At 53.7% G+C, this 27,327-nt stretch overlaps 1 protein-coding gene and 1 non-coding gene across 2 annotated transcripts; both read right to left on the bottom strand.

Annotated features, from left to right (window-relative positions):
• Window positions 1-1,649: 1,649 nt before the first annotated feature.
• LOC114894105 (transmembrane protein 189) lies at window positions 1,650-25,996 on the bottom strand. Its single transcript, XM_029220404.1, has 6 exons — window positions 25,761-25,996; window positions 17,895-18,014; window positions 8,602-8,693; window positions 7,245-7,389; window positions 5,467-5,679; window positions 1,650-3,018 (listed from the first exon to the last, which is right to left on the bottom strand). Exons 1-6 carry the CDS (start codon window positions 25,882-25,884, stop codon window positions 2,897-2,899), a joined length of 816 nt encoding a protein of 271 aa, XP_029076237.1. The 5' UTR covers window positions 25,885-25,996; the 3' UTR covers window positions 1,650-2,896.
• On the bottom strand, window positions 5,996-6,068 carry TRNAE-UUC. Its single transcript has one exon. It is a non-coding gene; the product is annotated as a tRNA-Glu (tRNA).
• Window positions 25,997-27,327: the final 1,331 nt, after the last annotated feature.

Below are 27,327 nucleotides of genomic sequence, written 5' to 3'. Positions count from 1 at the left end.
CTACCTACCATCTGTGTGATGTTTGGTATGTTATTTGACCTCTGTGCCTGTTTCCTCATTTGGAAAAAATGGGGCTAAGTGTACTCACCTCTCAGAGCTGCAGGGACTGCTTAAGGGGACCCACGCACGGAGCTCTCCACATCTGGCCTGTAGTAAGTGTTCAGTAGGTATTAGCATTTCCTGCTCCCCGGCCCTCAATAGGGACTTTTTGGAATCTTCCCATCTCACAAATGACCCCAACTTTCCCAGACCTGACCCCAAACATATGTCCCTCTGGTTTTGAAAAGTATTTCTCCAGTCCTTGGGATTCAGGAGCAGCAAGATGGTCTGAGTGTGAGGCCTGGCTCTGCCTCACTAGCTGTGTGGTCTTGGACAAGTCACTTCACCTCTCTGGACTCACGCTGTTTGTTCTTGCTGGCTTCTGGGGGAACTAAAACATTGGTAGGGCCTAGAAATATACCCCCAGCAGAGCCTGGGAATAGGAAAGCAACCCCTGCAGCCCCAAGGCTGCTTACCTGGTACTGATTTTGGCTGTCTGCCCCACCCACTGCACCTTAAGTTTTCTTTTGGGAACCATCCCTCCCTCCTCTCATCCTGTGACTTGGGAAGTGTTGATCCTACTTCTGCAACTCCAGGTGGATATTTCAGCCCTGGCCAATCAGAACACTTCACTACCACCACAGAGTTGGTTCAGGGACAGGCACATGACCCAATCCAGGCCAATAAGAGCCTGCCCTGGGGCTTTTGCTGCAGCTGCTGGGAAGGGAGACTTTTTCTACTGAGGAGCTGAGCTGGTCCAATGTCAAGTCTCAACTCAGAGAAAAACAGAGCTAGACAGAGAGACCAAGTTCTGATGAGTCACGTGAGCCCCTGAGTCCTGCCAAACCTTAAGTCAGAAACACCTCTGACCTTTTCAGTTATATGAGTTCATAAAATTACTTTAGCTATTAATTTTTTGCTTAAGTTATGGTTTCTGTCATTTAGAGTTGAAGAATTCTAATACCCCTTCCTTTTGTGGTCCCCTCAGACAGTTAAAAATCAAGTCTAGTGGCGAGCAAACTTTAAAATGAAGTTTTGGGTCACATTAAAAAAAACTTTATCTGTGACTGCTCTAAAGAGTCTTTTATCATTTCTCTGTCCCCAACAAGTTTTTGTTTTTCCTGGTTACTATTATAGCAACTATCTAGCCCAGACTAGATATTGATTGTAAATCTGTTCTGTTCACTACTGAATCCCAGTGCCTGGCACATAGGAAATGCCTCATATTTGTTCAATGAATGAACGAGATACTTGTTTAAAATGTCCAGTCTCCCGACTTGCCTGTGAGGTTCCATACAACTAGTTCCTATTTTTCAAACCTCATCTTCCACTTTCCCCTTGCTCACTCCCATCCAGCCACACTCTCTTACAAACCCCAGGTTTGTTCCTGCCTCAGGGCCTTTGCACTTGTCCAGCCAGGAAGGCTTTCCCTCCAGTTCTTTCCCCATTTGTTTCCATCTCCTCCTCCAGTTCTCAGCTCAGATGTCATCTCCTCAGAGAGGCCCTCCCTGACCACCCTGCCAAAGCAGCCTCACCCTGCCTTTCTGATGTAATTCCCAAGATGTTTGATTTTCTTTACAAATCACCGTCTGAATGTCCATGTGCATTTATTTAAGTTTATTGTCTCTCTCCCCAGGAGGTCAGCTCCATCAGGGTAAATCCTTGTTTGTTCACTTCCATGCCCCGGTGTCCAGGCCAGAGCCTGGCACACATTAGGTGCCGATAAACATTTGCCAAAGGAATTCACCCATAAGGATCAGCCTTTGTTACTCTATCACCATGATTTTCTGCATGAAGACCATTCCTCACCAAATCACGGGTCGCAAGGGAAGCTGGGAATAGGGTAGGGGTGGGGCCTCACCCTCCAGACTCCTTACTTCCCTTCCCCCAGGCAACCAGGAAATATGAGGCAGCGAGGTTAAGTAGACTCTTGCTGCTTTGTTATAAATATATTATGTACATCCAAAACATGACATTAAAATATTACTCCGTGTTACAGAAAAGATATTAAGGCTTTCTATTATTTACATTAAACAAGCAAGCACCGTTAAAAAAAAAAATAACCGAAACAAAAAAGCCCCACTGTTCCTTCTCTGACATACCCCCGGCCAGAGGGGACACTGTGTCCCCTTCCAAATGACAAAGACCCTTTGCAGGGGCTGTGCCCTTCGAAGACATCCTCCGATCAGAAACATCAGCTCTGGCTGAAATCACATTGGCAGATGGGGGGGGGCGGTGGGGAAGAAGGGGGATCCAGACTTGATCAGGAAATTCCAGCCTCGTCTGGCCAGCTGCCCCCAGACCCTTGCTGCACTTTGCCATCCTTGGGTGGACAAGCTAGGCTGAAGGTGGTGACTGGGGCTGTCTATCCACCCGGGCCTTGGGGGTCAGTCTGCAGGTCCATGGCAGGGTAATGCTCCAGGGACATTTAGGTGTGCCTGGGGGCTCCTAGACCACTGAGGGCAAAGAGGAACAGACGACTCAGTGCCCCAATACCAGCCACACTGAAGGGCTGCCCAGTGGGGCAAGGGGTGGTGGGAGTGTGGGGAGTTGGTGAACTTCTCCTCAACCCAAGGGATGGCTGGCAGGGTGGGGCTCTTTTTTTTTCTTTTTTTTTTGCAGAGTCAGGTCAGGTGGCTGGGGAGGGGTCAAGGAAAGAAAACGAAAAAAAGGAAATGAAAAAAATCAGTGGCTCAAGTATTCTGTGTCACAAGGGGTGGGCTGGGGGTGCCCGGGCCCAGCCCAGGAGGTGTCCTCTCCACCTGGATGGGCCAGCGCAAGGAGGCTGGAATTTGGCAGATGGCTTCGGTTTGGGGGAGCTGGGTAAGGTTGGCAACGAGGTGGTGGCCCGGAGGAGTTATTTGATCTTCTGTGCCCATTTCATGTCGTCTGCCCGAGGCTTCTCGCCTGTCAGGCCCTGGATAATGTCCTCTAGGCGTCTCCAGAAGCCCATCTTCTCGAGAGGGTAGTTGAGCCAGCCTGCAGTGGAAACAGGGCAGGGGGGTGTGCGGAGGGGTTGAATGGGAGAGCAGCAGTGAGAGGACGTAGAGAGAGAGCTGGCCCTGCCTCGGGCAGGGGAGGAACAGAGTAAGTCTGCAGGGTGCAGGGGACAAGGACTGACCGAGGAATTTTGGGACAGGGGCTTCCCACCAATGGGTTTAGAGGCTGCTCAGATATGCCTTCATCTCCTCATTCACCTTCTTATTGAGTGCTTACTATATGCCAGGCATGGAGGCAATGTTTCTTATCATTTGGCTCTAATGCTACCTCTTCCAGGAAGCCTTCCCTGACTACCAGTGCTCCTGTCCTGTTACGTCACCCTTTCTTATTTCTTTACAGCTTTTATGATAACCTGTAACCAATCTCATTAATTCGTCACCTCCCTGTTTTGTGTTGGTTTTTATCTCCAACTCCCAACTAGAATGTCAGCTCCGAACAGTAGAACCCCATGTTGTTTCACTGTTGATCCCACTGCCTAGGATGATGCCTGGCATATGGTAGGTGCTCAGTGAACAGTGCTCATAATCTTATTTAATCTGTATTACAGTCTACCACCTGAACCTTGAAGTACATACTATTATTAGTCCCACTTTCCACATGAGGAGACTGAGTCTTGGGGACTTCCCTGGTGGCGCCGTGGTTAGGAATCCGCCTGCCAATGCACGGGACACAAGTTTGAGCCCTGGTCTGGGAAGATGAACATGCCGTGGAGCAACTAAGCCCGTGCGCCACAACTACTGAGCCTGCACTCTAGAGCCCACGAGCCACAACTACTGAAGCCCGCGCACCTACAGCCCGTGCTCCGCAACAAGAGAGGCCTGCGCACCACAACAGAGTAACCCCCGCTTGCCCGCAACTAGAGAAAGCCAACACGAAGCAACGAAGACCCAACACAGCCAAAATTAAAATTAATTAATTAATTAAAAAAAAAAAAAAAAAAAAGAAGACTGAGCCTTGGAAGAGAGTTTCCCAATTAGTATATGGCCAAGCCAAGACTGATCCCAGTTCTGGTTGAGCAGTTAAATGATCTCCACAACAGCCTAAATTCTAACCCCTCCAACTGCTCCTAGAAAGCATGACTTTAGGGTGTACAAAAAATGTTTTTTTGTGGCTCTCAGTTCTGCTTCCAGAAAGGCAAAAGTCCCCAAGAAACAAAAACAAAACAAAACCCCCCCAACACCAAACCAAACACCCCAACCCCTGCCCCCAAACCAGTAGCTGTAGCTTAGAGTACCTACTATGTGCAAAGCACTTTGCATCTGCCACCTTACCACTCACACCCCAGCCCTGGGAGCTGGTATGTGAAGGAGGTAGCTGTAGCCCCATCTTGTGAATGAGAAAAACAATAACCAGGGAGGCTTGTAAGCCTCCGCAAGTCACATATGGAGGAGCTGAAGGCTACACCCAAGTTGGTCTGACTTAACAGCACGTGTGGTATACTTAACCTTAAAAAGATACCAGCTGCCCCTGGAAAACCTGGTCGCCTCACCTCATCTCACCTCTTTGGCACTGGCCCATTAACTACCAACAGCATGTGGGCCTCCTTACTACTCCTGGGTCACCTGTTCCTGCCGCAGGGCCTCTGTGTACTTGCTGTTTCCTCTGCCTGGACTGATCTGTCCCTATTTATCTGCAGGGAACCCCCCTTTTTCCAGATTTCCGATCTCCTTTATCAACAGCTATGCCCCCTTCCTCCATGACTCTCTGCCCTCCACCCTGCTTTGTTTGCCCTCACAGCAGTTCTCACACCTGGACTCTGCCATCTCTCCGACCCTTCTACCCCTCACGCCTCTCACTGAAGCCACACTAGCCGCCTTGCTGCTCCTCAAACAAACCAGGCATGTGGTTCCTGCCTCCAAGGCCCTTCACCTACTGCTCCTGCTGCCTGGAGAGCTCTTCCTCCAGATCTGCATGACTCTCTTTCCTCAGTTCAAATGTCACCTTCTCAGCGAGGCCTTCCCTGACCACCCTATTTAAAGGGTAAAGCTCCCCATTTCCCTCTCCTACCCTCTGCATTATTTTCCTCCATAGCAGTTAGGACAATCAGATATAGTACTTGTTTTTTAGTGCTTGGAATGTCCCCTCTTAGAATGTGAATGCTATAAAGGTAGGGATTTTTGCCTGTTTTGTTCAGTGCTACGGCACATAGTAGGTGCTCAATAAATATCTGCTGGATGGATGGGTGGTTGGAATCACAGCTCCATGAAGGGGGTATATGTGTGTGTGTGTGTCTGTCTTGTTTACTGCTGTGTCCTTGGCACCTAGAAGAGTGCCTGGCACGTAGTAGATGCTCAAGAAACGTGTGTTCTGAGAGAATGTTCCTGCAGGACTACACCACCTCCCACTGTGACCTGTGCCCCTTGATCCTAAGGATGGAGCTGCAGTCAGAGTGGGGGCAGCCCATTCCACGCTACCCTATAGCCGCACCTGTGGTGATGCAGAAGTAGGTCTCGTGGGGTGAGACGTGGTGGATGCGATGGTGTTTACGAGGCAGGATGACATGCCAGTCCTGCAGGAGGACGACCCAGCGCGGCAGCCCAAAGTACGTGTGTGACCACTTGTGGATCTGGTTGGTGAAGGTACCGAAGATGATCAGGCAGAAGATGAAGCATTCCCAGGGGTACAGCTGCTCCAGGACTTCTGCAGCGTGGGTAGAAGGGGGGGGTGACCATAGGCCCCATAGAGCTGTCCACAGGGTGGGGGCCCACTGCCAGCCTGGCCCAGCTCCCTTCCCAGGATAGCACCCAGGCCTCTTTCCAACCTCCCAAGTGGACTTGGGCAAGCTCAGACTCCCCTCTGGGCCTCAGTCTCCTCTTCTGCTCAGTGGGCAGAATGGAATAAGCATAGGTAATAGTTAAGAATGTGGGCTCTGGAATGAGGCAGAGCTGGGTGCAGATCCCTACTCTGACATTTCTTTTCCTTTTTCGGTCATGCCACGCGGCTTGTGGGATCTTAGTTCCCCGACCAGGGATTGAACCTGGGCCCTCGGCAGTGAAAGTGCGGAGTCCTAACCCCTGGACCACCAGGGAATTCTCCCCTGCTCTGACATTTCTTAACTGTATGAACTTGGGTCAACGACTCTACCTCTTTGAGTCTCAAGCTCCTCAACAACGAAATGAGAGTAAGTCTTTGTCCAGATTCCCTAGAAGCAGAGCCTGAGACAAGGATTCATGTGCACATGAGTTATCTGACTGGTGGGGATGGGAGGGGGCGGGAAATCCTCTCTTCTGGAAAAACATCTGAGGGAGTGAGGAAAGCAGGACAGGGCAGGGGAAGAGTTAAGCAAAGATGGGGTGGGGGGAGTCTTGTCTCAGCCTGATCCTGGTGGGGTGGGGGTGGGGGTCTGAAATGTTAATGACTCCATAGAGTTGGTCCCACTCAGAGGCCAGGGGGCTCGCTTTTGCAGGCTTTTTTTTTTTGTCACTGGCTTCAGGCTTATCCCAAGGGAAGAGGCGGGACCTGCCCTGGCAGTTCTCAGAAGGGATAGCTGGATGCTCACAGCAGCTGGGGGACGGGTGTCCCCATTGGGGAAGAGGAGGTGGGCGGGGCAGCACCCCCAACACCACAGACATTCATCACATCTCCCCGCAGTGGAGCTGCTCTAAAGATCGGCACCGTGTCAACCGGTTAGAACAGGATCTGGCACAGGGGAAGGACTCATCCCCCACCTGACAGACGAGGTCGCTGAGGTTCAGAGAGGTGAAGTGACTTGCTTTGGCACAAGTTTCCTCCCCCAGACAGTAGTCAGGGCAGAGGTCTGAACTCAGGACTGGGTTGGCAGGCTACATATACTCTTTCCACTAAGCCCAGACAGCAAAACCAGAAGCCCTCAGGGCCAGGGAGGTAATTCAAATGAGCAAGGCAGGCCAGGCATTGGACAGCAGGGAGTAGTGGGGACTGTGGCAAAGTGGAAAGCGTGCATCTCTGTCTAAGGGGGTGCCCCTGTGGCTCAGCTCTGGCCCAGTACAGCCAAGTGGGAACAAAGACCCAGGGTGGCCAGATCGGATTGTTCAAGAGAAGCTGGAAACACAGATCTTTATGTCAAACATCCCAATTTTACATGAGGGAAACTAACTAAAAATTTTTCTAACACAGTGAGGGGCAAACACACACACAAGCTACAAAGCTACAGGAGACTCATGGGAGGGGTGCATGTGTGCCCGTCCCCAATGGCTCCCTGAAGGCCCACTAGGGGGCACTCTTACCTGGGCTCTGGGTGCGGAACTTGTAGGCCATGTTTAACAGTGGTAGCAGCGTCACCAGGCAGTTGTCCCCATTGGTCTCGATGAAGTCGTGCCGCGTAATGGCTGTCGGGTCAATGTGATGCTCCCGGAATGGCCGGATGAAAGCCTGGGTGGGGTAGGGGGGCGGGAGAGGGGATCCATCCGACCAGTCAGCCTATGGTGGTCAGCCACTCTCCCCGACTTCCTGCACACACTCCGCACGGGCTCACCTCCTTGCCTTTGAGATGCTGTCCCACCACGTCACTGCTGCAGATCCCACCCAGCCTTCAGGGTCTGGGTCTAACAGCTTTAGTGCAAGATGGGTCAAAATGACCTGGTGGGGACCTTGGGCTGGTACTGCCCCCCTGTGGGCCTCAGTCTCCTGACCTGGGCTATGGGGGTGTTTGGAGACAATCTCCACCCTCCTTTCCTACCCTAAGACAATTGAGGAGGCCCCTCCCAGTGACAGGCAGGACCCTTTTTTCTTTCCAACGTCCAGGGCCCTCCTTCTGGTAACAGCCTCCCCTTCTTTTAGTACCAGTTGTTCCAATGGGCTGACTCCTCCGCCCCCTAGTTAAGAGTAAGCACGGGACCCTGGCCTGGCCAATCAGAGCACCCCATCCCTCTGGCCACCGTGACTGGATGAAGGATGGGTGTGTGATCCAAGCTGGGCCAATGGGAATGAGCCATGGGACTCTGGCCGAACCTATGGGAAAGGGGAGTTCTTCTACTGGGGGCACTGAGCTGGGAGGATGGAAGTCTAGGCAGCTGTGAGCCATCCTGGCCACCTTTCCCCACCTTCTCGTGTAGGGGAAAGCCTACATGAGAGTGGAGCCAGCAGAGAGAGACATGGAGAGGGACTGAGTCCAAAGAATATGGTCTGTCCGTCTCACTGGACCCAGCCATGCCCTAATTTGGCTCTACTCCTAAAATTTTCATTACATGAGTCAGTACCTTTCTTTGGTTAAGTTTGTACCAGATTTTCTACCACAATCAAAAAAGTCAGACTGACTCAAGATAAAGTTCAATGGAAACAGTGAGGTGTGGCAGGGAAGGCAAAGGAGAATAAAATGTGGCGTGGTCCCCAAACTCAAGGGGTTCCGGTGAGGTGGACATGTATCAAAGCTCTCTGTCCCACGCCTGATGCTTCCAGAAAATCCCAGGGGATTCTTTTTCTAGTCTTGGAGGAGGGGCATGGGGGTCAGGCTGGAACCACAGTTCCCATCTTTCAGATAGGGAAACAGGCTCAGAGAGGAAAGGGGACTCACCCAAGGTCAGACAGCCCGACCTCCTCCTGGAGGACATGGGCTGGGCTTCGGGGCTGGGTCAACATACGCACCTTCCCCACGATGGGCAGCTCCACGGAGCCCCAGGTGTCGGCTCCCCAGTGCACCAGGCCAGACAAGAAGTCAGCAATGAGAGCCCCTGCAACTGTGGACAAGAAGAGCATGAGCTGGGGGGGGGGGGGGGCGGTGGACAAGAGGGAGATCCCTGCCCACTGCCCACCCCAAATCAGGAAGTCACTCACTTGCTCGCTCACTCATTCACTCATTTGTTGGGGCAGAAGGTGTCCCTTCTCTACTTAGGACTCTTTGTTCTCTGTGAATGGAGTCTCAGGAATAACATTCCTGGTCTCAATCTGTCCCTTTACTTGCTCTTCCCCAGGGAGATGTGGGGCCTCATTTGCTCGGTGAGTCTGGAGAGAGTAAACCGGGCATGCTCAGATCAGCCCAACCTTTCCCTATTAAGAGCCAACTGTCCCTTTCTCTCTGACCCCCAATCGCCCCATGTAGGGAAGCCCACTCTGCCCCAGTGCTGCTGGTAACCAGATGAAAATGTCCTTCTGGGGTTTGGTGTCGGGAAGTACCTTAGGTCCACATGGAAGCCACGTTCCCCGCAACCTAACTTTTATCAACAGTAAGTGTGATAATTTGGCCTCCAGCAGCCTTTTCCTTGTCTTCGTTCTGAATTTGTTCAGAACTGGAGTGGAGTCCCCTCAGAGACCCCCAAACCATTCGCTCACTTGAGGGTTCAGTATAATACAGAGGTTACGTGCTGTTACATCTGGACTCACATTCCAGCTGTCACTCACTAGCTGTGTGACACTGAGCATGTTACTCAACCTCTCTGTGCCCCAGTTTCCTCTAGATGGATACGAATGATGATGATTAAAAAAACCACAGCAGCTACCATTTATCGAGCACTTTCTCAGTGCCAGACACAAGTGCTTTACATGCTTGATCTTAACGAATTCTCACAATCTGTTAGAAGTTGGTACCATTTTTACTCTTACTTTATAGGGGCGGAAACTGAGGCTTGGAGAACAGAAATAACTAGACTGAGGTCGCATAGATGGCAAGTGGCAGAGCTGGGCTCTTAACCTGCTTTGGGGTCCAAATGTAACACAGAAGGGTGCACCACGATACTGTCCACATGCAGAAACCGAGGTGGAGTGGCCAGCAAGCTGCCCAAGGTAACACACCAGTGCCACCCCCATCACGCTCCCCTCCCTCTGTGTCTCAGCCCTACTGGCATATTCCCCTTCCCTTACACCCCCCTACATGCCTCTGGGTCTCTGCATTTGCTCTTCACTCTGCTGGAACATTCTTTCCCAAGAGATAACACAGCTCACTCCCTCACTTCCTTCAGATCTTTGCCTCAAAGGTCCTCCGGGGACACCTGATCTAAAATTGTAACCATTCCCATCTTCCAGCATTTCCTAGCACCTATCTTCTTTTCCGAGCACCTATCACCTTGGACTTCATTTCTGTTTGTTTACTGTCTCCCCTACAAGAATATCAGCTCCACAAAGACAGGGATTTTAGTCTTGCGTTTACATTGGCTACATTCCAATTACTCGCACATAATATGGTTCAGTAAGTAAACATTTGTTGAATGAATCGATGTAAAGCATTAAGTACAGTGTGGGGCACATAGTGAGCCCTCAATACATATTATTATTGCTGTTATTCAGTCATTCAGTCTATCAAGCGACATTCTGTGAGGACCTACTGTGTGCCAAGCTCTAGAGCCAGAGGTGCATCAGACATTGAGCTCATGTCGTTGGGACAGAGATATGGGGGTGGGGGTGGGGGGAGGAAGTTGTAAACAAATACACAAAACAAATGCAGTTTTAAGTGCTGGTAAATGCAGCCCACTGGGTCACGTGACTTCAGGCAACCCCCTCCCCTCCCAGACTGTTTCTCGGTGTGAACTGGTTGTCCAAGGGCCAGCTGGGCCATTTAAAGGTTATTCGAATTCTGCTAGGTCCCATAGCCCCTTGGTGACAGGGGACCAGGGCCCTGAGGTACTGTGAAGGCTGAGAAAATCCCCTAGATGCCTCCCTGGAGAGCAGGACTCATGAGCGAGGGAGCAAGAGTGAGTGTGTGGGTCACTATGGACGTGCAGCTCTGGTGTGTGGGCCCGAGTCATGGGTGGCTGTGAATGAAGGCTTTCCAGAGGCCCTGGAGCATCCACCCCACATATGCCAAACATGGGAGGGATGGCGGGGGGCAGGGGAGATACAGCTGCATACATTGCAAGTTCCTGGTGACAAGTGGGCCGCCAGGTGGAGACATACAGCACCTCCTGGCATGCAGAAGCCAAAGGACAGGGCGGGGAAGGGGGTGACACTGCATGGGTGGCTGGGCTGGGGAGAGGGGAGGGCTTGGCAGGGCTCAAAGTCCAGTGCACACAAGGCCCCGCCCAGGGCTAGGGAGTCATGCTCCTTAGTGACGGTGCTGGGAGGGTGGACCTGGGCTGGGGAAGGGGTTGGGGAATCTGGCGAAGCCTAGGGCGTTTGCACTTGCTGTTCCTCTACCTGGCACCCCACCCTCTCCCTGAAGATCCCCGAGTGGCTGGCTCCGCTTCAGCCTTCTAGCTCAGAGCAAACATCACCAACCCCCTGGCGAAGCTCTCCTCCCAGGCAGGTGCTCTCGGTCACATCTCCCTGCTTTACTTCTTTCACAGCACTTGTCACCATCTGAGGTGACAGCCTCATTTATTTTCCCCACTTCTCTGATGAGGAAAGGGGCTCAGGGAGGTTGAAGCATCACCCCTGGTCCCATGGCTTGGAAGTGGCAGGCATGGGATGGGAAGAGGTGAGTCTACCAGCCTCCAAAACCAGCATGCTTTCACGCCCTTAATCTGTACCTCAGTAGGTCCAGGGGCATTAATAGACCTCCTACTGCAAACTACACAGGATGCTGTGGACACACTGCCTTGCGTCTACCAGGAGGGACTAGAGGCACTGTGGCCAAGAGCTAAGGGGGAGCTAGATCAAGCGTCGGGGGCCTCATCTCTTGCTACCATATTGCTGTGTGACCCTGGGCAAGCCCTTTGCCCCCTCTGGGCCTCAGCATCTTCACTTGCACAGCGAAGGGTCAGCTAAGGTGCCTCTTGAGCCCCTGTCCCAACAGCTTGGACTAATCCTGCCCCTAAATGCTGCCTTCAGGAGAACGCAGCCCCCCAGCAGTCCCCCTAGTGCCTCCCCACCCCTGTTCCATGCAACCACCGATCCGCTTCCCATAATTATACTTTGGTTTGGCCAATTCTAGAACTTTATACAAATTGATTCTTATGGTATGTGCTTTTTTGGGTCTAGCTTCCTTCACTAGCGTAATGCTTCTAGAGTCATCCATGTGGTTGTGTGTATCAGGAGTTCATCCTTTTTATTGCTGAGTAGTATTCCACCATCTGGATGTACCACAGTACATTTATCCGTTTTGCTCTTGGACGACTAGGTTGTTTCCAGGTTGGGGCTGGTATGACTCAGGCTCCTGTGAACATGCATTCACAAGCCTGTGTGAAGATCTATGCCCTCATCTTCTTAGGGTAAAGATGTCAGCTATCTATCTATCTATCCATCCATCCATCCATTTATTTATTTATTTATTTTTACTGGACATTTATTGAGCATTTATAGTTACCAGGCTCTGTGCCAGAACCTTAAACGTTTTATCTCTCTTAATCCCTAAACTGTACCAAGGCCAGTCCTAAGCTGGTTATACATCTTATCTCCTTAATCGTCCTAAGCATTTAATCCTTACAGATGATAACAATGATAATAAAAACAATATTAGAAAAACGTTTTGTGATCACGGTTAACATTGGGGTGCTTCCTGTGTGCTGGGTGCTTTGTCAAAGGTGTTAAAAAGTGCATCATCAGGTGTATAACTCCCCACAGATTAAATATGGGCTGTACACAGTGACTTCTCTCCAAGGGGAATACAGTACAGAAGCGGGGTGCGGGTGGGGGGGGGAAAGAGAGTAACTTTACAGTGGAGAAACCTGACAAATACCACTTGGGCCAGGTGATCAAGGTCAACATCATGGGGATAAGTCATGCTGACGGTACATACCCTTGCTACGAGGTGATGAAAATGGCACTTGACCTCTGAGCGCTTCCTCCCCAAGACACTAAGAAAACCCACTAAGAAAAACACCAGACGAATTCCAGCAGATGGGCATCCTACGAGCACTCCTCCAAACTGTTCAGATCACTGAAAACAGGGAAAACCTGAGAAACTCTCACAGCTAAGGAGCCTCAAGGGACGTGACAACTAAACGTGATGTGGAATCCTGCATGGGATCCTGGAACAGAAAAAGGACATTAGCTAAAAAGTAAGGACATCTGAATAAACTATGGACTTTAGTTCATAATAATGTATCCATATTGGTGTATTAATTGTAACAAACGTATGATAGTAAGATAAGATGTTAATAATAAGGGAAATTGGGGGCAGGGCATATATGGGAACTCGATGTACATCTGCTCATCTTCCGTAAATCTAAAGCTGTCCTAAAAAATAAAGTCCATTTAAAAAAAACGTGTATTGGGGCTTCCCCGGCGGTCCAGTGGTTAGGACTGCGTGCCCCCGATGCAGGGGGCACGTGTTCGATCCCTGGTCGGGGAACTAGGATCCCGCGTGCCACTAGATGTGGCAAAAAAAACAAAACAAAAAAAGAAAACGTGTATTATCTCACATCACGTCCATTGTGATAGGCCCCACCACACCCCACGTGCCAGGGGAGGAAAGGAGACCTGAAGGGTGAGGGCTGCCCTGAGGTGGTCAGGGCTGCTGGCGAGTGGCCAGAGACCAAGGCGAGGGCCATTCATGACGATGCTGAGCCTTCACGTCCACGTCTGGGAAATGGGGACATTAATGGTACTTACTTAACTACAGTCAGTTAATAACAGTGGGCTAATCCTTGGGACATAGCAAGTGCTCCCCGAATGTAGCTACAGTTAGTAGTTAAATATTATTCCTCTCTCTGAGCCTCAAGCCCCTGGCCTTGTCAGGCTGCTGAGCAGGGAGGGATGTGGGCTTTAGGCAGACGTCAGGAATTTTTTTTGGAGGGACAGAGCCCCCCCCCCCCCACCCCCCACCCCACCCCTCCCCGCCTAAGGGAGGAAACGGCTCTGTGATCTATGGGCGGTGGCTGTTTCTAGAGGAGCAACTCCAGGCCTTCAGGCCTGCTGCCCAAGTCCTCTTTAATGGGGGTAGAGGTGGCGGAGGCGGGCACACAGAAGCTTCTTTGTCCCAATGCTGGTGTCAGCGCCTGGTGGCTGGCTCACTCTGGGGGCAGCTTGGGCCTAGTTACCACCCTGCCTGCAGGACACTGGGACAGCATAGGAGATGATGATTCACTCCAGGCTACCCTGACTCACCAGGTGACCTTGAGACAGTCCCTGGGCCCCTTGGGGCCTCCATCTCCCCACAGGTCACCTGGCTGGGACTTCTTCGCGCCCTGCCCACCTCAAGGCCTGGTGTGGAGGCAGAGGGGCTGAGACAGAGGCAGACACTGCTGAAGGCTGGTCCCTACAGTCCTGGGGCCAAAGCCTGTCTTTACCACCTTTCAGCTCGGATCCCGTGGAGACTTTGCACCTGACCTACAAGGCTGGCCATGACCTGGGGCCCTGCGAGTGCTGACCTTTGCATTCACTGTGCCCCCTGCCTGGAACCCCTGCCCCCCACCCCCACCCATTTGTCTGCCAGAAACTCCCACTCACTCCTTCAGGCACTGGCTCAGAGCCCTCACACTTTCCCTCCAGTTTCCCCAAGTGCGGCAAATAGCTCAGGGCTCCCGGGGCCACTCATTTATTACTCATTCACACTGTCCTTGTCAAGGTCACTAATGACCTCCAAGGGGCCAAATCCGGTGGTGCCCTCGCTGCCCCATCTTGCTGCTCTGCTCAGCTGGCTGCTCCCAGTTGATCCCCAAGTCTTCTGGATACACATTCTACTCTCGGCCTGTGCAAGCCAGCCCAGTTCCCCTTTCTCCCCCTTGGCTGGCTCCTCCTCCTCTCCCCGTCCCAAGCACGGGAGGCCTCGGGGGGCCTCTCCTGTGCTCGCACACAGTCCCTCCGCCCCACCCCGGGGCCCTCTGCCAGCATCTGGGCTTCAAACACCATCTCTACTCTCAGGACACCCAGATTTCCGGATTTCCAATTTCCTGCTCGACACCTTCCCTTGGCCCTCAGGCAGGCATCCCAAGCATCTCCCCTCACGCGGGTCCTCTAACCTCCTCTCGGTCCCTTCTTCCATAGTTCAGGCCACTGACCCCTCCCCCCTCCCATCCACAGCCAACCTGACAGCACATTCTGGTGCTCATTTTTCACAGCTCACCCAGAATCTGACGACTTTTCACCACCTCCACTGCCCTGCAGGGTTCCGGGCCACCACCTTCACCTCCTCTCTGGCCCTCCCTGCCCCCATCTGTCCTCCCTGCAGTGTGAGGTGATGTCAGCTCCCTGTGGGAAAATCGCCAGTGGCTTCTCACGGCCTGTAGAATAAAACCCCCAATCCAGACCATGGCCTTCAAGGCCCTACACGACCTGCCCCCACTGCCCCCAGCTGTCCCTCAGCTGCCACCAACTACTTTTCCTTTGGTCAGTTTTCTCAGGCCACACGGGCCTCCTCTCTATCCTCCAAATGCTCAGGGTTCACCCCAGCCTCAAGGCCTTTGCAGCACTTGCTGTTCCCTCTGCCTGGGACACCCCAGGGACAACTGTTTGCCTCCCCTCCCTCACCTCCTTCAGGTCTCTGTGCAAATGTCACTTTTCCAGAGAGCCTTCCCTGACCTCTTACCTCTCCTCTTCGCCGCCAGCTCCCCTATCTTGACTCTGCTACCCAGGATTGTGTCATCTGTCTGTATTTATTAACTGGGCACCTTTTCAGGGCTTCTGGCTCCCTTGGTTTCTGGGGCCTGCCAGGGGCACCAGAACCTCTTGGGAGACAGCAGCAGGTGGGCTGTGTAGGCTGGCACGGTGCCCTTACTTCCGGCATGTCAACACACAAATCAGGGCAGCTACTTAAATCCATTAGGAACTGTGCAAACACTACTATCAGGGGATTGTCTGCCCTTATCAGGCCAGAGGCAAAGGTGCTGGGTGGAAGGGCTGCTATCACAGGCAGGAGCGAAGTCTCTTGGGTCTGGTCCCAACCGACCAGGGAGGCAGCGACCTGCCTGGGATGCCCACCCTCCCGGTTCACACAACGTACACCTGGGGCTCTGGTGCTACTGATCCTCTGCCCAGACTGGGCCCACTGACTAGAACACCCTTTCCTCCTAGTGCCAACTGGAGGCTGCGTAGTCCCCGGCCAGGTCTGGATATGAAATCCCAGACTCTGCTGCTGCCCGGGTTAGGGTCGATGGGCAAGTCACCTGGCCTCTCACAGCACAGGGATCAGACCCTCCTCACTCAGTTGCCGCCAAGAGTTAAAAGAGCCCAGCGTGGGTCTTGCACACGGTAGGCTTGGGAAATATCCACTGTTAAACTGACCGTTGAGGCAGAAGGTCTGAGCCCTGGGGAGTGAATGTTGGGCGGTGTCCCCTCCTCACCTCTACTCAGTTGCTGCCCTCTCAGCAGTTATGCACACCTGCATTTTGCCCTCACAAAGGCCCTAGGAGGCAGGGGCTGTGAGCAGTCTCACTTTCCAGATGTGGAAGACAAGGCTCAGAGGTGCACTGACACTTGCCCAAGGCCACACAGCCAGGAAGTGGCAGAGCTGGGACTTGAACCCAGGACTGTAGGGGCCTGCTCGTGACCACCCCCAGATGGGGCGTCGGGGCTCACACTGTCTACATCCCTGCCCTTGAACGTGCTGCTCCAAGGCAGAGAGGCTGGAGGTGCAGGTCCTTCTCACCCCTGGGCAGAGGGGACATGTCTGGCTCCTGTGGGCGGGGCCCAGGCTCCCTGGCACTAGATGGCTTAACCTCCTTCCCCTTCAGCTGGTCCGCCCCCAGCACATGCTTATCCCCATCCCAGACCCAGATGGCTCAATTAGCTGGCCTGAGCGCTACTGGCTTAGGCGACCAGAATGCTTTTAATGCGACTGTGGAAGCGGAACACTTGGGGCTGGCTAGGCGGACCAAGGGCACAGCCGCTGCCCTGTCAGCCTGGGAGCCCAGGGTGGGGGAAGGGATGAACACCTGAATTAGAGGGAAGAGGGGAGGGGCGGTGTGCGGAGAGGAAGGAACTGAGTCACTCCAGGACCTGGGAGTGGAGACAGTGAATTAAGGACTATGTCATACTCTCTGTTTTGAGGTGTGACTCTGGCCGGTCCCTTCTCTGAGGTTCGGTCTCCTCATCTGGAAAATGATGACAACTGCAGCCTCCACCCCCCCAGTCTGTGGATGGGTGAGGACTGACCGATGGAAGACACTCAACAGGTACTAATACACTGCAGCTCATTCATTCACTGATTCAATAAATATTTACCGAGCACCTACTGTGTGAAGCTTTGTGCTTGGGGCTGGGGACACAGCAGCAGACAAAAATCCCTACTCTCAGGGAGCTGATATTTGAGTGGGGGAGACAGGTAACAAACAAAGAAACAGACTGTATAACAGAGTGGGGTGAGGGATGGTGTATGGCAGGGCTGCTATTGTTGAGGGAGAGCCTCCCCAAGGAGGTGACCTAGACGAGGCAGGGAACCACGCAGGTACCTGCTGGAAGAGAGTTCCAGGCACAGGAACAGCATGCGCAAAGGCCCTGAGCTAGCGGTGTGCCTGACAGCACCTGGTGGAGGCACAGCGAGAGGCCACTGTGGCGGCAGTAGGGTGAGCCAGAGGAGAGGAAGGAAATGATGTGAGGCGGGGCTGGGGCCAGGCCGTGCTGAGGAGTTGGTGTTTTATTCTAAGTATACAGGGGACAACAGGCCAGTGGCGTGACCTCACGGAGGATCCAACAGGATTCTCCCAGCTGCCTGTGGAGAATGGACAGTGCGGGGCAGAGGTGGAGGCGGGGAGGCCAGGGAGGAGGCTTCCGCCATAGTCCAGGCTGGAGGGTGGTGCTGGACCAGGGAGGGGATGTAGAGGTAGACAGTAATGGATGCTGGATGCATCTTGAAAGGACAGCCAAGAGCATTTGCTGACGCTCTGGAGTGGAATGTGAGAGAAAGGAACTGAGGATGACATCCAGGTTTTTGGCCCAAGTGACAGGAAGGACACAGGTGCCACCGATTGAGATGGGAGCCAGGGTTCCCACAACCTGTACCCCATTCGTGTGCACACAAGCACACACACACACACACACACGTGTAAGTCGCCATCAGAGTGGCGCAGACACTAGGTAGGTCCCTGACCCCTGGGGAAACCGAGGCAGGCAGCAGGGCTGCGGGCACTTACCGACTCCCAGCATTACGAGAGGTGTGTGCTCCCAGTGAGCCAGCAGCAGGAGGTGGACCGTGTTGTGGGCGATGAGGCTGAAGCACAGCACCACACAGCACCACTCCTGGAAGCGCTTGCCTGCAGGGAGAGGAGGCGAGAGGTGAGTGCAGGGCGGGTGGCAAAGGCCGAGGGATCAAGGATCAAAGCCAGGCAGAGCTGGGCCCATGGGGGCTCTTCGACTGTGTTCTGAGTCTGCAGTGCTGACTACAGGCTGAACGCAGGGATTGCCTGCCCATTTCACAGATGATGTCACCGAGGCCTGGAGAAGGGAAGGGGCCTGCTGAAGGTCAGACACTCAGGGCCGGGTGTGTTAAACCAAGCGCTTCTGGTGGGGCCGTTCTGAGCGCAGGCCCCCTGTGCACAGGTCTGATGCCCATGAAGCTGGCCTTGCACATGCTGATTCTTTGGCAGACAGGACCAGAATACCGGTCTCTTGGGCCCCTTTGGGCTCTCTCTGGAGACATGTGAAGGAATTTTAATGAGCTTCTTTTTTTAACTGTCATCATCCCATCACCTGTCCCCTTTTGTAGGTAATTATTTGGAGGCAGAGGCTACAGACAGCTTTTAATCATGGAGGTTCAGACCCCGCCCAACCTCCATCAAGCAGGGCTCCAGGCAATGAGTCAGGAATTCAGGAGAAATAAGGCCTTGGTTATCCCCTCTAGGGCTCCAGCCACAGGGAGAAGAGGCAGTGCCGATGAAGGGTCTCAAACTCCAGGGGCCAGGCAGGTGATTTGAAGGAGTGAGGTGGGCTGGGTGGGGACAGTGGAACACCACAGCACATATGCCCTTTCTAAAGCAGTAGCCACTAACTGGCTGACTATTGCCAAGGGGGAGTGTGGGCCCAGGGAGGCCAGACCTTCTAAGTCTCAAGAGAAGCCAGCAATCAGGATGTGGGTGTGAGATCGTCTCTTTAAATCTTGGCACCTGTTTTAATAGCACGTGAGCTCAGACGAACTGATCCACTCACTGCAGCTTTGTTGCAGGTATAGAAATTTTGAAAATAACCTTTGTGTCCATTGCCGGGGGACTCAGACAAATTAATTTGGTTTATGGCATCTCTGTAGCTAGGAAAAAAGCCTGGGTGACTGTTAATGTGTGGCTATGGAGGGACATCCAGGACAAACTGGTAAGTGCAAACAGCAAAGTGCTAAACAGCCATTTATGTGAAAAAAGGGAAAGAAACCTATACGGTCGAGACTTTTTCACGTACTCCCTTTTGAACTTAAAATTTGTGAATGCAGGACTTCCCTGGTGGCGCGGTGGTTAAGAATCCGCCTGCCAATGCAGGGGACACAGGTTCGATCCCTGGTCCAGGAAGATCCCACATGCCACGGAGCAACTAAGCCCGTGAGCCATAACTGCTGAGCCCGTGTTCCACGACTACTAAAGCCTGCGCGCCTAGAGCCCGTGCTCTGCAGCAAGAGAATCCACCGCAATGAAAAGCCCACGCACCGCAATGAAGAGTAGCCCTCGCTCGCCGCAACTAGAGAAAGCCCGCATGCAGCAACGAAGACCCAACGCAGCCAAAAATAAATAAATAAAACAAATACACTAATAAAAACAAAAAAGAGAAGCCACAGCAATGAGTAGCCCGCGAACCGCAATGAAGAGTAGCCCCCGCTCGCCGCAACTAGAGAAAGCCCGCGTGCAGCAACGAAGACTCAACATAGCCAAAAATAAATAAGTAAATAAAAGACTATTAAAGCAAAAGGAAATAAAAAGACCACGTGGGTGATACAACGTGTGACAGGGCCCCTGGGAATACTGTTTTCTCAGGCAGCTGGTCCCAAGGACAAATCTGCTCTTACATATCTCTACCTGGAACCTCCACCTCCAGGAAGCCATCCATGATGCCTCCTTTAACCCCCAGGCTCCCCCAACATGGGACCCATATCACGAGGGACTGTCACTGCCTGTCTAACATCTGTCTTCTTCCCCTCCCTACATGTGAGCTCAGGAGGCCTAGGGCCATGCCTGGCCTGCTCACCAGGGTCCTGGCACACAGTTGTTGCTTAATAAATGCTTGTGGAATGAACAAATTCCCAACCACGACCCTAGAGAAAGACTGCCAGGCTTTGTCTCTGGGCACCCCTCACTGAAGCACTGTGAGAAGGAAGTATGAGGCGTCCCACTGTTCCTGACAGGAAACAGGCTCAGAGAGAGAAAGGGCCTTGTCCGGGCTGTAGAGCAGCAGACTGCGCCCTGAGCCAGAATCCGGACAGCTGCCCTGTGAAAAGACCAAGGCTCAGAGAGGGAAGGGACATGCCCAAGGTCACATCCCTCAGCCCCTCCCATACAGATGAGGACCTCGAGGCCCAGAAAGGGCTAGGATCCCAACAGCATCACACAGCCGCAGATGCAGAAGCCCCTTGCTGCTTACTTCGCAGTCAGGGGCTGTTTCCCTTGGGTCACGGGGCTATGCTACCCCAGGGGCCCCCACCTGGGGTCACCAAGACCAGGCACAGAAGGGCCTTCCCTTTTGCAGCTCCTGTTTGTGGCCAGGACCTGGGGCTCAGAAGCAGGAAGCCAGGAGGGGTGGTGGTAAGGGACAGGTGATTCTTCAGTACTGATCTGCTGCCACCCAGCCTGTAGGGACAGCAACAACAACAATGGCTAACACCCACTGAGGCCTATTATGGGCTGGGGTACAGGGTGCAGCCCGCATCAGAGATGCTGCAGACCCACTCCCTCTGTCATATTTTGCTCTTAGTTTTGAAAAAATCAGCTACACTTAAAAAAAAAAAATCACACGAAACTACCTCCTTTGAGAACATAGGGCTCTGGCCAGCCCAAGCCTGCCTCCATCAGACGGAGCAAGAGCTCCTTGTTGACCCAAGTCCTCTCCCCTCCCTGCAGCCTCATACTGGGTGGCTTCCCTTGGTGGCAGTCCTGGCCAAGTCCCTGCAGTCACCTGAGGTTTCAAGCCCAAGGCATAGTCTCTCAGTCTCTCATTCAAGTCTCAGTCCCTCCAGGGAGCTACTGTGTGATCCCAATTTCCTAGATGAGGAAACTGAGGCTCTGCGGGTAAAAATGAAAACTGGGTTTGGATCCTGAGCTCGTTAGCCTGGATGTTCGGGGCTGTCCTGATTCCAAAGATAGCCCAGCTCTCTCCCCTTGCCACAAAGAATGTCCCAAAATCTGAATATTTTCCCATCTAAACTCTCTCTCTGGCCTCGGTATCCTTCTGCAGAACAAGTGCCTCAACTATGACCCATAAAAACTACATCTATTATAATAAGCGGCCTTCATGGAGCACCTATTACATACCAGGGACAGTGTCAGGGACGATCCCAACAAGCCCTTGCCTGCCGTACGCCATGGGCTGGGGGCTATTTGCCCCATCCTTCAGAAGGAGAAAGTAGGCCTGGAGAGATGAAGTGTGTTGTCCAAAGTCCCTCGAGAATCACCAGAGTCACAGCATGGACAGTCTGCTTGGCAGGGACTGCGTGGTCAGGTGGTCTAAATGGTGTCGCTTCACAGATGTGCAGACTGAGGCCCAGGGAGGGGAAGGACTTTCCTCAGGACAGAAGGGCTCAGGCCACCTCTGGCAGAGTGCTGAGCCTTGTTTCCCTGAGCCAGCCCCTGGCCTGGCCAGGGTCCACGATCTGGGCTGAGTGACAGTAGTGACTGCCTGTTGGCCTGGGGAGCGGGACAGGCTTGTGTGTGGAGGGCTGGGAGGGCTGGGAGGTGCAGGGCAGGCCATCTCTGCTTGCCTGGGGACAGGCCACAGCCAAAGGCTTGGTATCAGGCCCGACTCTTCTGGTTTCAGTCAGACAAGCCCTGGAACCTGCACTTCTGATGGTCCTTGGCCACCACTAGGAGACACTCGGCCTCAGGGAGGTGGGGGGACAGGAGGTAGAGAGACCAGAGAGACACAGAGGAAGAGAGAGAGAGATGGGAGAGAACAGGAATCAGAGACACAGAAAGATGAGAAACAGCGGGGTGGTGGTGGTGGGAGGAATTGGGAGATTGGGACTGACATATATACACTAATATGTATAAAATAGATCACTAAAAAGAACCTGCTGTATAAAAAATAAATGAAGAAAATAAAAATTAAAAAAAAATCGATGAGAAACAGAGAGAAGAGGAAGACAGAGACAGGGAGTGATTATAAGGTGACAAAGAGAACATGAGTATGGCCAGAGAGAACGAGAGACAAAGAAATGGAAAATGAACAAGACTGACTGAGGGAGACAGAGGGAAAGCTGGGCCAGGAGCATGACAGGGACCAGGCCCGGCCAGGGAAGGGGCCTCAGGGAGGCCTGTCTTGGGGGATAGAATCCAGGCTCAGCTCTGGGACTACAGGCCAGGACCCCCACCCAGCACTCCTGACACCCTCCACCTTCCCCCCACCACACGCTAAGAGTCCCTGTGTCCCACAAGGCAGGGGCATCCGTAGTTAGCCAGGGTGGGTGAACGGGGCTCTGGTGACCCCCCAAGATCCACCCCTGGAGCCTAGGTACCTGAGAAGTGGGACCCACATAGCCAGAGGTCAGTTGGCGCCTGCCGGGAAGCTGGACACCTGCCTTGCCTCCAGGCTTGCCCGTGAGACTGGGGTAGACCTGCCAAGTCCACCCACCCTTCACAAACGTCGGCACCTGGCAGAGGGTGGGGTGGTGCTGCAAACCCCTAACCTGGACCCTCTGTGGCTCCCTGGACCTGGGGGAGTGCTTGGGTCAGACACTCCTTGGCCAGACACTCAGGGTCCATGGGATCAGGCTGAGGCTGCCCTGATCAGACAACTCACAGCTCTCGGCCGACGCTAGGCCCACTGTCTCTGCCGCCAGCCCTGCACGCGTGCTGCTCTGCTGACCTGGAACACTGGTGCCCCTCCTGCACACGCACTTGGGCTGGCTCACTTCCACAGCAAAGATTCGGAACACAGAACCTAGAACGCCCCGACCAGTGCTCTCATTCTGGTCCTGCTAACTGTCTGTGTGACTGTGGGCAGGCCGCCACTCTTTGCTAAGCCCCAGGGAAAGTCTTAAAGATGGACAGGGTGCAGGCACTTCAGGCAAGCCAAACAGATGCCGCCCCTGGCCTTGCTGACCTTCCCCTCTGGTGGGGGCAGACACAAGCCTAATCCCAGGCACGACAAACGTTAGGAAGAACACATGTTGGGGGTGGGCTACGAGGAGCCTACGGGGGTCTCGGTTTCCTCCCCTGTAAAATGGAGTTAATACCAGGATGCCCCTGAGACAACTGTAGTGAGGATGAAATGAGAGCACCTAAGGGAAGTGACCAGCACATAGTCAGTGCTCAATAAATGTCAACTCTGTTAACTGCCGTATTATTGCTGCCAGTTGTCATGGTGCCAACCCATCACTGGCCCCAGGAATCTCAAGAATTCAGTCCTGGAACCCAGAAACTTTCCCTACTCTCCCCCAGCTCACTCTGTTCCAGCCCACAGGCCTCTTTGGTGTCCTGCAAATACTTCAGGCTTGCTCCCACCGTAGGGCCTTTGCACTTGCTGTGTCCCTGGTCTGGACCAATCCTTCCTCAAATATCTTCAGGAGTCCCTCCCTTCTGGTCTCTGTTCAATTGTCACCTGCTCAGTGAGGCCTTAACTGCCCCCTCTCTAAAATGTCACTGTCCCCAACATTTCACTTCTCCCTTTTCTGCTGTATGTCTGTTCCATAGCACTTGCCACCACTGGGCAAGTAAGATATTTCCCTTATTTACTGGGTTTAATAAAAAGGCCAGCTCCATTTTTCCTGTTTTGTTCACTGCTTTGCCCCCAAAGCCTAGAACAGGGCATGGGATGAGGGTGTTCAATATGTATTCAGCCTGGCCCCTTATTTTATAGGTCAGGCCCAGAGACTGAGGTTCTTCCTCAAGGCCAAGGGACACAGACGGGCAGAGGGAGGTCTATGGAATTTGGAGAAACTAGTCTCTTCCTCCTTCACTCCCCCTCTCCAGGCACTCCCCCTGCCCTGCCCCAACTCTAGGGTAAGAGGAGATAAGGCCTCTGATTGCAGGCTTGGGGCACCAGGAGACTGTCTGCAGCCTTAAATCCCTGCAGTGGCTGCTCTTCAGAGAGTGAGGGGCACTTGGGGATACCAGAATTGGGCAAAGATGCAATCATGGTGGAATGAGAAGATGGCAGTCCATTGAGGAAGCTCAGAATGCCCAGGTATGATTTGGTTGAAGGTGGGTGGGGTTCACTTGAGTGGGCATAGCTGGACACCAAAGGAGGCAGGCTTTGAATCCTTACCCTTGATTCCCAGGTGGTGAGTCTAAGAAGCAGAGAGGTGAGAGAGCTTACCCCAAGACTCACAGGGAGGGTCAGACTATTGGATTAATAATAGCTATTGCCTACTGTGTGACAGGCACTGCACCAAGGTAGACGATCTCATTTCCTCCTCTCAGCGACACTAAGGAACTGATAAACTTTATCTTGTATCCATTTTAGAGGTGAGGAAACTGAGGCTCAGAAAGGGAAAGTGCCTTGGCCCAGGTTACACAGCTAAGAAGAATAGTCAGGATGCCAAGTCCAGCCTGCCCCAGGGAGCACAGGAGGTTTTAAGTCCACAAGCTGGGTGTTGGGGGAACAGGCTGAAGAAACCATGGTATCCTGGGCCAGGTGCCCAAGTCAGGTATGAAAAAAGTCACACCCAGAACATGGAATTGCAAGTCCAGAAAGGCCTCTGGTGATCTAGGGCTCAGCAAGAAAGCAAATGGCCCAAGGTCACACAGTTAGTCATGGCAGAGATGGTATGCAAACCCAGGCCAGTTAGGGAAAAAAGCCAAAGGTGCTAGTGGACCCATGTCCACCCCAGGCAAAGGCTGTGCTTGGTGATTGCCCCCTAGCAAAAGGAAAGATGTCAGAATGTTTGACAAACAAAGCTTGATGTGATGGCAACACCCAGGCAGAGGGGCCTCCCAGTCACTTGACTCTGGAGTTCTCAAAGGCACTTCCCTTAACCCCTGGGGACACTTTGCCCTGCTGGGGTCTGGCAATGAGATTCTTGAGGCTCAAGTGGAAGTCAGAGAAGGGGGTGGAGGCTGGTGCTTGCTGGAAAAGAAATGGTAGGCCCAGCAGGAAGAAACCAGAGACCTTGTCCTGGGGCAGAACCAGAGCAAGGGTCTCTGAGTTGTGGTCCAGTCTGGGGACCCCCAAGTCCCAATGGAGGGGGCTAATATATCTACATGGGGGAAGGAGATGGCTGGAATTGGGGCTTGTATGTGAGAGGAGCTTAAACTGGAAGATTTGCAGTGCCCTCACCACTGGGGATTCCAAAATATAGGGTGAGAGTTAATGCAGTGGGGGAATGGTGGTCTGTAGACTGAAACTATAAATCTAAGATGGGGCTTAGCTGGGGGCCCCTGAGTTGGGGTTCCCAGAGCAGGGGGCCTGCCATGCCCAGATCTGAGGTCACTACCTCTGGGTCCTGGCTGGGGTGCAGATGGGGCCCTAGAGTGCGAATTTTGGATCTGGGGAACCCGGGATAGGGTGTGACTTTTAGGGGTCAGTGCATGTGGCTGAGGGGCTGCCTTCGGCTTGGACAGGATCCTGGGGTGGGGGGTCCCTAAGGCTAGGGGCGCTCTTTGCAGCCGCAGGTACCCCGAGCTAGGATCCGGACCTGGCTGTGTGATGTGAGCTGTCCAGAAAGCCCCGGGGCTGGGATTCTGCCTTGGGCTTGGAAGGGGCGCTGGGGTGGGGTCCCCGGACTTAGGGGAGCTATTTGCAAGTTAGAAGCCGCAGATGGAGTTCTGCATCGGGGCCGGAGGCTGGGGCTCCGATATTGGGGACCCGGGGTTGCTGTCCGCAGCCCAGGCTGATGACTGCAGGCCCGGAGGGGAGCCCGGAGGTCCTACCTGGTGAGTAGAGCGCGGCCAGCTCGCGGGCCCCGGCATGCTGCGCGCCCCAGCGCCGGCTATACGCCGCCTCGTCCTCGTCGACCTCCGGCTGCTGGCCCGGCCCGTCTTCGGCGCCCGCCATAGCCACTCGCCCGGCCAGCCCGGTGCGCTCTGCTGGCGGCGGCGGCGGCAGCTGCGGGTCCCTGGAACCGCGGCGATATCACGCCGCCCAATGACCGCCCAGTCCAGGCGCGGCTGCGGCGGCGGCGGGGGCCTCGCCCGGCCGCGCGTCACAGCCAATCGGGGCCCGCGCCGGGGCCACGTCAGCCAATCAGCGACCTCCGAGCCGCAACCAACCGCGGCGCGCGGGGGTCAGGTCCGCAGCTGGCGCAGCTGGGTGCGGAAGTTGTGGGGTGGCGGCGCCTCAGTGCCAGTCACGCTCCGCCTCCGCCTCCGCGTCCGGCCTGGTCGTCAGCCGCACGGAAACTCGGGCAGCGTCGTCGTCCACCTCGGGCTCGGTTTACTCACCGGTGCAAAGGGCCGAGGTCTTGCGCCGGCGCACCCAGAAGCGGGCGTCTTTTCAGCACGCACAGCCAAGCGCCTATTGTGTGCAAGGAACTCGAGTGGAGGGCGCCTGGGCGGGGCGGGGGAGCCAGGGCTTGGTGGGCACTTTGAACAGTGTCCCTGGCTGGGGCCGATTCACACTGGACCGACTTCTGAGCCCTACCGCGTGCAGAGGTTACGAGGACCGAGCGTACCCCTACTGTGTGACAGCTCGTGCTGTGTGCTCGGGAGCGCCTGTTCTCTTGAGGGAGAAGACAGTAGACTGATGAGAGTCACTGTAAGATTTGGTGAGCGCTTAATATCTGTTAGGCGCCGTGCCAAGCTAGACCGCAGCATATTTTTACTCATGATAACGAGTGGTGTTGCCTCCTCAGAGGCCCCCCCTCACCACGTCGCTGAGAGGTGCCTACTCCGCCAGTCACTGCGACATCACCCCGTCTTCTCAGTGCTTGTCGTAGGCAGTGAACTTACAGTTCGTGTCTCCGCCACCAGAAAACAAGCTCCTGAGGGCTGGGACTTGCTTGCTTCACGGCTGAACCTCCATGTCTGGATCAGCGTAGGGCTCAGTAAATGCTTGATGAATGAATTAAGTCTCAGCCAAATGACTTTACTTCCTCAGCAGGTAAATGACCGGTCAAGCTCACTACAAAGTACACAGTAATTGCTCACATAAATTCCGTCTGGTGTCACCAAATGGGAGCTGTTTTAGAGGCCGTGGAAGGACCCAAGAGGTGCCCAGGGGGAGCAGGGTGGGGAGGTGAGAACCCTTCTAGAATGTCTTTTGGAGGCTCCGCCCTTGTTCTGGTTCTCTGAGGTTTTCAGCCCTGCATTCTTCTGCTGCTAGGAAAAGCCGTTCATCCCAGGTGTGTTTCCTGGGTGTTCATGCCCTGGGAGGCCACCATCCCCAGCCAGGTCCATGCTCCTTCCCTGTTTCCTTCTATACCTTCAGGAAAGAAAAGTGTGCTTCCATGGCAGGGACAGGTTGCAGCCCAAATCCTGGTGAATTCTGGCAAAACTGGCT

This window comes from Monodon monoceros, unplaced genomic scaffold (assembly GCF_005190385.1).
Source record: "Monodon monoceros isolate NGI ecotype Baffin Bay Population unplaced genomic scaffold, NGI_Narwhal_1 Super_Scaffold_13, whole genome shotgun sequence".
NCBI classification, from domain to species: Eukaryota; Metazoa; Chordata; class Mammalia; order Artiodactyla; family Monodontidae; genus Monodon; species Monodon monoceros.
The sequence above is the reverse complement of the archived record's forward strand: the minus strand, read 5'-3'. Positions and strand labels throughout refer to the sequence as shown.

What these genes read in the sequence shown, in the direction of transcription:
- LOC114894105 (XM_029220404.1), bottom strand. Translation starts at nt 25,884, where the DNA reads ATGGCGGGCGCCGAAGACGGGCCGGGCCAGCAGCCGGAGGTCGACGAG. An exon ending in GTTCCGCACCCAGAGCCCAG is followed by an intron (nt 5,680 to 7,244) that starts GTAAGAGTGCCC and finishes CCCACGCTGCAG; the next exon opens with AAGTCCTGGAGCAGCTGTAC. An exon ending in CTACTTCTGCATCACCACAG is followed by an intron (nt 3,019 to 5,466) that starts GTGCGGCTATAG and finishes TTTCCACTGCAG; the next exon opens with GCTGGCTCAACTACCCTCTC.